A 10,230-nucleotide genomic window follows, 5' to 3' on the forward strand; every position below is an offset into this window, starting at 1 on the left:
AGTCTCGATGCCGATGTAGATCACTCTCCGTCATGCGGCCGGCTGGTCTTCCTCCAGGTCCCCGGTCCCGTTATGTTATCCTCCGTTCGTGAGATACCTTTCATGTGCAAGACGAAGCCACCCCACCTATAAGGTCATCCCTAACCTCCTCTTTCTAGTTGGTCATGTTCATATGGTGCAGCAGCAGTCAGATCTTAGAAGGTCTCGCATATGATGCAGTACAGAATTTTAATTTCGTGTGCCTGTTGCTTTATTTCTTACTTCAATCTAGACTTTGTTGACACGACACCAATCGCCTTATCTATTGAAAAAGTTGCCTGCTATGTGTTCGATGTTTGTTCTTTGCATTCTCTCTCCAAATCACATGACTGCAAATTTAACTTAAAAATTGGAAGGAGGTCTCAGCTATACACACATTACTTCGATCCAAACATGGTTATATAATAAAGCCACTCAGACTCCCGTAGCCGTCGGGTAGGTAAATGATCTTTTATTGTTGCAAATGACGCTTTTAAACTTTAAACCTTTCATCTTGATGTTTACCCTCTATCAGGTATTCGATTTGTCTAATTAAATAAAGAAATACACTATTTACAATTTTTGTTTTATTTTGAAACAATAGACAATAATAAGTTAGGTAAAGGAATGAATCTAAAAAGAAATGAGATTATTATTTTGATCTTTATAGTAGGGCCCCGGGTTGCAATTTCGCCCTGGGCCCCCGAAATATCAGGACCGGCCCTGCCTCTCATCTTTCTCTCCAACGAAAGTGCAAACCAACTTAAGTTCGCTGGAGAAGACACCCCAATGGCTGCCGAGAACAACAATGTCGTTCGTGTTTTACCGTTTTATTACTTGATTATGTTTACCGGGGTGGCCCATTTGTCAGGAGATTCAGGGTACCCCCATTTTAGATATGCCGACAACAATGTTAAAGTGGCAAAGTGGCGGTAGTTAGAGAGAAATTGGGAAATAAGTTGAGGGCATCGAAAGGGCGATGAAAACTAGCCGGGAGAGAAAGGCCGAGAAAGAGAGGGGAAAGAAATAAAATGCAATAAGTCATAAATGCAATGAAAAACATAATAAATGTCATTTTTACATGTCCAATAAAGTTTTCCAAAAAATAGGTAAAGTATAAGCGGAGTGTATTATATCAGGCACTCGGCTTATATTTAGTGTAAGCAGAGCACCTTTAGGCCTACACTCTGCTTATAGTGTATGCCCTCACGGAGCCTTAAACTACATCTATGATGGCCACGTGGTAGAAAACTGTACCGAGCGTTTCTGTAAGTCGAGATCTTTCTGGCTATATGCCGAGCTTCATCTGTAAGACGAATGTAATTTATAACTGCATTCGTCTTACTGTGTCCTAAGCCAAGATCTCATTCTTCTTTTTCATGTGTTCTGTTTTACATACTCGGCTTACTGTCTCCAAAGCCGACTACCCGAGAAAAGACTCTCGGCTCACTCCCCCACACACGGCAACATGCATGTGTCTTTTCCTTTAGTGAGAGATGTTGAAACTTATCAGAAGATCAAACACAAAGTGGACACATAGAAGCATCTGAAACTGACGGAGAAGTGTTACTGTGCAGCCACAGTATATAAAAAATAGCCAGACAGATTAAATACGGCTCAACGAGGCTACATCAACACATAGACCCAGTAGATAGCTTGTTCAAAAAAGGAAAAAAAGATATAGAAAGTAGATCCATAAGGTGTGGCACTTTTCCAAAAACAAGGTTGGATCGAATCACCTTCATCATCACCATCTGGCTTAATAATTAGTCATGCACTCATGCTTGCAGCATCCTTCTGCTCTGCTGCAGTGATTGGATGGCCTGAAATAATCAGAGCCCGCAACAATACAGAACAAAAGGAAGGGGTTGCCACCAAAAGCCATTCCGATAACAAATCATGGTCTGCGACAATAGGCACTTTCCTCTACCTCAGGCCGAGAAAGAGCTATTGATGGGTGATCTTCTGCTTGAGGAGGGGGGCATGTAACAATCAGAGTCTGCTTCAATAAGAAGAATGTGACAAAGTAATATTTGAACGTATCAATACGCACCGTCCTCCTCTATAGGCCGGGAAAGATAAATCACCTCAAGTTCAGTATTCTGCTTGTAAGGGGAAGGGCAATCAGTGTATGCCGTCATGAAACTTCACAATGATATAAAAATAGACACTAGTACTTCTTTTCCTTCTCAATATTTCCTACCTCTGATCGCTCATTTCTGTTGTTCTTGGAGGCGGACTGTTCTTGCATCTTGTTCTTTCCGAAGTTAACATTTTCAGTGTTACCCCTAGATATAGGAAATAACAATGATAATAAGAGATTTAGTAGTGAACGGCCATATATATCAATTTTCACACAAGATAATATCCATCAATAAGTGTGCAGTAGAAAAACAAGAGCGTTATTTATTCACAACATACCATGTAATACGTTGGTTTATTTCCACTGCAGAGACATCATCAACCTCCATTTCGCTGCTGACCTCCAGCGTTTTTGTAGCATGCGATTCAAATTCATTGAATTTGTCACTTAGAAATGCTACGGCATATGCACGGATTTTGGTGGAAATATCTGTGGACTTTGAAGAAGCAGCAAGCCTTGCATTGTCCAACAAAGACTGAGTCTCCTTCGTGATACCCTTCAGATCATTGGTTAATTTTGAAGTTGATGTAAACAAAAAAAGCGAAATAAATTGGAAAATACTTATGTGTACACTAAAATTCTCTTTGGAGAAAGGAAGGAATACACATACCAGAAGGAGCGCATCAGCATGGATAGACCAATCCCCTTCGAACATTGCAAGTTCCAGGGCGCACTCACGAATTTCGTAGCACGTGGTGTACTCTTCGTAGGGAACAAAGGAGCCCTGCCTCACCCTCAGCCACTCAATCATCAACTCAGCCTCTTTCATGATACACTTGAAGCCATCCATCCATTATTTTAGCAAATGGTTGACAAAAGGTAACTTGTGAGGCTCTTTCATTTATCAATTTGTTTAAAGTTGAACAGTGAATAAATGAATAAATACTAAATGGCCACTTGTTTATTCTGATTCTTAGAGATAACTACATACAGCAGCAGCATCGGTGACAAAAGGGCATCTTGATTCACTTCCTGCATTGTCCACAATGTCAGACATGCATTTCTAGATGTGATTGCTACTCGACTCATCAAAAGAAATGGCTTTGGCCCTCTTAATCTTCCACTCAGAGACCAAGGCTTTCTCCTTCTCTATACACTTTAAAAGAAGGGAACAATTGTTACATATGAAAATCACGCAGAATAAGAATGTTAAGAATTTCAAATGAAATACATAAACCCCCAAAGTGTATAATGTATGAATTTAAAGCTGCCATTGAGATGAAAGTATATAGGACCCAATGAACAACGGAACAATGTCAAAGGAGCATATAGAGTTGTATACTTATGAAAACAATGACATGTCCATATTCCACGGTAATTAATTGAAAACTATTTGTACCAGTGACATGATTTATCCTTACTGATATGCTCAGACAGTTTTACAAAATCTCGTTGGGCTCCTTTGTAAATTCATGATAAGACACAAATGACAGAATATCTTGAAATCTAGAAACTTCCATTCAATTAATGAGGAAAACTCTTCCCTACAGCAGAAGATCGACCTATGAATATATTGCAGAGCCAGTATACCCATGGCAGTAGTTTATTTTAACAAGAAAATTGCATACGTAATTTGAGAGAACAAGCTGGTTGGGGCAGGCAGGCAGGCAGGCAGTGACTTTAATTACCTTCAAGGCGGCGTCGCCAGCCGCTTTGCTGTTATGAAGATTAGAAGCAGCAGCACTGTTCACGTTCTAAAATTTCTCGAGGTAGGTCTCGTACATGGGCAGGTGAGATGGATCGTCTAAGACCAAATCATAAGGAAGTAGTGTTAGCGCCCCTGACCAGCATACCCCACCTGCCAACTCATCATCAAGGCCCAGGCGTACCCCTAGGCCCAACCCACGCTACGTTGGCCCAGAATGGAGGAACCCGTGGCCCAAGAGCAAGGAAGTACTTAAGCTGGCGCCCGGGTCTGGTTAGGGTATCCAGAGGATCACGGCGGACGGCACTAGGCGGCTACCAACTCCCGATCCCCTTCCCTCTTCCTCCCCGCTAGAACCCTAACTACTTCCGATTCGTGTAATCGCTACCAAATCCTGTACCTGTGAGTGAGATTGCCACCAATATTTGAGATACAACTGTGCCTCTTACACTTGGTATCAGTCGCCACCACCACCCTTCCCGCCACGCGTGTTCTGGCTCACTTCATCGAGACACGCCGACTCCATCAAGCGTGCCTGCAACTGGAGCACATGGATCCGGCCATCAAATCCTACCTCGACAAGCTATCGGCCACGATGGAGGCCAACACGACGGCCCTGACAGCGTTCAGCTCCCGCCTTGACGATTTGGCGTCATGGCGGCCCGATCTGGAGAAGCGCGTCGCCGATCTGGGCGAGGCGGTGGCTGCGCTTCAGCAAGAGCGTCCCGGCTCCACCAACGGCGAGGGTACACATGCGCCGGCACCAACGGCGCCACCGCCAGCGACTCGCGTCACCACAACTCGTGTCGCCGAAGGCGCGATGGACGCAATCCACGGGTCCATTGACCACGGCGAATTCCATCTGCAACGGGGGTCGACGACGATGTCATTCCAGACACCGCCGCCACTCCCGACCAACGGTCAGCTCGAAATCCCGTCCCCAAGTTCTCTTCCATCACCTTTTGCACATGCTAGTCAGATGCTAGCAAGACTGGGACAGGCGCACCCATCCATCGCATTTCCTCAGTTCTCAGGAGAAAAATCCAAATCTCTGGAGAACCATGTGTGAACAGTACTTTAACATGTTTGGCATCCACGAATCCTTCTGGGTTCCGATGGCGGCGCTGAATTTTTCAGGCCCGGCTGCCATTTGGCTGCAGTCCATACAAAAGAAACTGGGATCATTTAATTGGGAGTCATTTGCTGCCTTGTTATGCACTAGATTTGGGAGGGATAGACACCAGAACTTGATCCGTCAGTTCTATACCATTAAGCAAACTTCCTCAGTAGCAGATTTTATCGAGAAATTTGAGCTTATTACAAATCATTTGAGTTCTTATTCAGATTCAATTCACCCCTACTATTTCCTTACTCGTTTTGTGGAAGGGCTAAGGCCGGACATCCGCGCGGTGGTCATGGTGCAGCGGCCACCGGACTTGGACACAACTTGTGCTCTGGCCCTGCTCCAGGAAGAGGTGGCTGACGGAGCAGGCGTGGAGTCGTCGCGGCCGTTCCACTACCAGCCACGACCTCCAGAGGTGAACGCGCGTCCGCCCGCGGCGTTGCCACTTCCCCCGCCACCAGGTCGCCCACCACCGCAAGCTGGGGCGATCGATCGGCGTGGCACCGATGTTTCTCGAGCCGAAGCAGCAAAGGTCAAGACTCTGCGCGACTACAGAAGAGCACGGGGGCTATGTTTCAAATGGCGAGCGCTGGGGTCATGACCACACCTGCCCTACAGCAGTCCAACTCCATGTAGTTGAGGAACTCCTGGAGCTGTTTGGCATCGACACAGCCACGGATCAACAAAGTGTGCCAGCAGATGAACAACAACAGGAAACAGTTATGGCGATCTCGCGATCGGCCGTGACGGGATGGGTGTCATCTAAAGCATTTCAGCTCCGTGCTTGGATTCAAGGCCGTGAAGTGCTAATGCTCGTCGACTCTGGCAGTACAACTTCATTCATCAACAAAAGCTTTGCAGAGGGTATGGCAGGCATCCAGCCCTTGTCAAAGGCACACAAGGTGCGTGTGGCTGATGGAGGAGAGCTCATCTGCTCTGCCAATGTGCCCAATTGCACGTGGTGCTCACAAGGGCATCAGTTCAACACCGATCTGAAGGTGCTGGACCTAGGCGTCTATGACGTAATTCGAGGCATGGATTGGCTCAAGGAGCACAGTCCAATGACAGTCGACTTGCGTGCCAAGCTCATCGCTATTCCATCGCCAAGTGGTGTCATCAACCTCCGCGGCCACGACAACTCGTCGTCCACTTGTGTCGTCATCAACGCGTTGCAACTTCAGAGCTTGTGCAGCAAGGGGGCCATCACTCACATGGCCCTGATACATGAGATTGCGCCAGAAGGGGACACTAGTTCACCACCTCCAGCCTGCATACATCAAGTTCTGAATGAGTTTGATGACGTTTTTAAGGAGCCAGTGGGTCTACCCCGCGGCGTGCGTGTGATCATCGCATTCCGCTAATCCCTGGAGCTCAGCCGTTTAGCATCAGACCTTATCGTCACAAGCCGGACCACAAGGATGAGATCGAGAGGCAAGTGGCAGAACTACTCCGCACAGGCGTCATCCAACGCAGCAACAGTCCTTTTTCTTCCCCAGCTATTCTCGCCAAGAAGAAAGATGGAACGTGGCGACTTTGTATCGACTACTGACAACTCAATGCCATCACATGTGTCAGCAAGTACCCAGTCCCGGTGATTGAAGAGCTCCTAGACGAACTGCACTGCGCGGCATGGTTCTCCAAACTGGATTTGCGCGCTGGTTACCATCAGATTCGTCTCGCCGAAGGGGAGGAGTTCAAGACGGCGTTTCAGACACACTCCGGGCATTATGAATTCAGAGTGGTATCCTTTGGGTTGACGGGAGGACCACCAACATTTTTGGGAGCCATGAACACCACGTTCCACCCCCTCCTGCGCGTGTGCGTTCTCGTCTTCTTCGACGACATACTGGTCTTCAGCAAGACGCTCAAGGACCACGTGCGAGATCTGAGACGAGTGCTCACGCTGTTGCGCAAAGATCAGTGGAAGGCCAAGTTCTGCAAGTGTGCATTCGGTCAACAGAAGCTCTCATACCTGGGGCACGTCATCAGCGAACAGGGGGTCGCTACTGAGCCAACAAAAATCAGGGAGGTGGCACAATGGACAGCACCAACCTATGTCAAGGAAGTTCGCAGTTTCCTGGGGATGGCCGGCTATTACCATCGCTTCGCCAAGAACTTTGGAATCATAGCCCAACCGCTATTCAACCTTCTCAAGAAGGGGGTGCCGTTTATCTGGACCTCAGCAACAGAGACAGCTTTCCAAGTGCTAAAAAAACAGTTGGTCGAAGCCCCTGTACTTGCCCTTCCAAACTTCTCTAAGACCTTCGTCGTTGAGACAGATGCCAGCGACAAAGGGATCGGAGCGGTTCTTCAACAAGGTGGCCATCCGATTGCTTACATGAGCAAAGCGCTGAGCCCGCGGTACCAAGGCCTATCCACATATGAAAAGGAGTACCTAGCGGTAATTGTGACAGTAGACCAATGGCGACCGTACCTCCAACACGATGAATTCATCATCTCAACTGATCAACGCAGCCTGGTTCATCTCAATGAGCAGCGCCTCACTACACCTTGGCAGCAAAAAGCATTCACAAAACTGTTGGGGCTGCGGTTCTCGATCCGTTACAAGAAAGGAAGCGATAACACCGCAGCGGATGCTCTGTCGCGGGCCAACACCACGGAGATTCTGCACTCGATCAGTTCTTGTCGGGGATATACCCCGCAGCGTAAACTAGCCGGAAGTATAAACCGGCCGGACTTGGCGGTTTACTTGAGACCTGGTTGACACTTGGCGATTCACTGGCGACCCGCCCTAACTTGGCGGTTTACAAGCAACCCGCCTAAACATTATGACTCACTGGTAACCCGGCGGGCGGGACAGACGGATGACAAGGCCCAAGGCCCAGAAGGCCGGTTTATGCTAATGGTGGGCCGGTTTAAGAGAAAAGGTGTATTTCCCTTACAAGGAGTCAAGACTCGGACTTGTATCCGGTTTGTATTAGAAGATAGACTAGTCCTAATCCTAATAGGACTCCACATGTAACCCGCCCTTTCAACATATTTAAGGAGGGGCAAGGCTCCCCAAAAGGGGGAAGAGGGACAAGTTCCACAAGTTGGACAAGTTAGGTTTAGACAATAGCTCTCGAGATAGAGCACACTTGTAACCATGATCATCATCATCAATATCAATGAAGCAGGATGTAGGCTTTTACCTCCACCGTGAGGGGCCGAACCTGGGTAAAACATCGCGTCTCTCGTCCCGCTCAACCCCTCTCAAGCTATCACATAGATGCGTTGGCCTCGCGACTAAGTCCTCACACTAGGACATCTACCGTGACAAATCCACGATAGTTCCTGTCAACTTGCCTAGCTTGATGACGTCATCAACAGCTACAACAGCAACCCTCAAGCTCAACGTCTCCTCAAGCAGCTCGCCATCCGCGAGGATCCCAAGGGGCGATTCACCCTGAAGCAGGGGCTCCTGCGTTTCCGTGACAGAATATGGCTGGGAGGATCGACAGAAATGCAACAACGCATCATATCAACATTCCATGACAGTGCTATGGGGGGCACTCAGGTTTTCCGGTGACCTACCGACGCATCAGAAGGCTTTTTGCCTAGCCAAAGATGAAAGCGCATATCTTGCAATATGTGCGCTGCTGTCAAGTGTGTCAACAGGCCAAACCTGACCGTAGTGCATCTCCAGGCCTGCTCATGCCACTGCCTATTCCTCAAGAATCATGGGACTTGATCACCATGGACTTCGTGGATGATTTGCCGCAGTCAGGACAATTCAATTGCCTTCTGATAGTGGTGGACAAACGGACCAGGTTCGCTCATTTTCTGCCCCTAGCGCATCCTTACACTGCTTCCAAAGTGGCCTTGCTTTACATGCAGCAGCTCTACAAACTGCACGGGTTCCCTGGTGCAATTGTATCTGATCGCAATCCAGTTTTCACTAGCCATTTTTGGCAAGAGCTATTCAAGTATGCAGGCACGGAACTGTGCATGAGCACGGCAAATCACCCACAGACGGACGGCCAGACCGAGCGGGTGAATCAATGCATCGAGATGTACATGCGGTGCTTCGTCCAAGCATGTCCAAAACGCTGGAGCTTCTGGATACCACTGGCGCAGTTCTGGTACAATACCTCGCACCACTCGGCGATCGGCATGACCCCGTTCAAGGCCATGTTTGGACGTGAACCAAGGCATTGGGGGATTTCAGCTACTACATCATGCACAGTATCGGCACTGCAAGCTTGGCTCGAGGAGTGAACCGTCATGCAAGGGGTTATCCAACAACAACTACACCGAGCACGTCAACTAATGAAGGACCAGGCTGACAAAAAGCGCTCGTTCAGGCAGTTCCAAGTGGGCGATCAAGTCTTCCTCAAGCTTCAGCCGTACATCCAGACGTCGGTGGCACCAAGGGCAAATCACAAACTGTCGTACAAGTTCTACGGGCCTTTCCCGATCATCGCCAAGATCAACGATGTCGCCTACGAACTCAAGCTTCCCCCTCAGGCTACGGTGCATCCAGTTTTCCACGTCTCCCAGCTCCGACAAGCTCTTCTACCGGGCACAACGGCATCCACTACGCTTCCACCGCAAGAAGAAGACCTCGCGGTGCCTGTTGCGGTGCTGCAATCAAGATGGCGCGAGAAGAACGACGCTATGAAGGAGCAAGTGCAAGTCCAATGGTCTACTCCTGCGGTTGGTACCACCTGGGAAGATAAAGAAGCACTCCAAGCTCAGTTTCCGCACGCAGAGGCTTGGGGACAAGACTCTTCTGAAGAAGGAGGGGGTGTTAGCGCCCCTGACCAGCATACCCCACCTGCCAACTCATCATCGAGCCAGGCGTACCCCCAGGCGCAACCCACGCTATGTTGGCCCAGAATGGAGGAACCCGTGGCCCAAGAGCAAGGAAGTACTTAAGCTGGCGCCCGGGTATGGTTAGGGTATCCGGAGGATCACAGCGGACGGCACTAGGCGGCTACCAACTCCAGATCCCCTTCCCTCTTCCTCCCCGCTAGAACCCTAACTACTTCCGATTCGTGTAATCGCTACCAAATCCTGTACCTGTGAGTGAGATTGCCACCAATATTCGAGATACAACTGTGCCTCTTACAAGTAGCCTGTCCCATCCCCATAGTTCCTTGAATGCAACTGATGTAGCCAGACAAAGAACCATCCAGCAGTACGTTGAGGAACCAAGAGATTTGTAGATGATACAAGGAAAATAAAGTATATTAGACGAGGACAACTCAACTAAATGTTGCAGAGAACATTATGTGCTAGACCAAACGGATCCTAGCTTAAGCTATAAATTAAGGATAATTACCAGGGGATTTGAGAATT

General features: G+C 48.3%; 1 protein-coding gene across 1 annotated transcript; it reads left to right on the forward strand.

The window, feature by feature from the left end:
- The first annotated feature begins 9,198 nt into the window (after positions 1 to 9,198).
- LOC147981460 (uncharacterized) lies at positions 9,199 to 9,807 on the forward strand. The gene has a single exon (XM_087515978.1). It carries the CDS (start codon positions 9,199 to 9,201, stop codon positions 9,805 to 9,807), a length of 609 nt encoding a protein of 202 aa, XP_087372104.1.
- The last annotated feature ends 423 nt before the right edge of the window (positions 9,808 to 10,230 follow it).

The sequence above is a fragment of the Triticum urartu genome, chromosome 3A (assembly GCF_056163025.1).
Source record: "Triticum urartu cultivar PI428250 chromosome 3A, HENAU_Tu73, whole genome shotgun sequence".
NCBI classification, from domain to species: domain Eukaryota; kingdom Viridiplantae; phylum Streptophyta; class Magnoliopsida; order Poales; family Poaceae; genus Triticum; species Triticum urartu.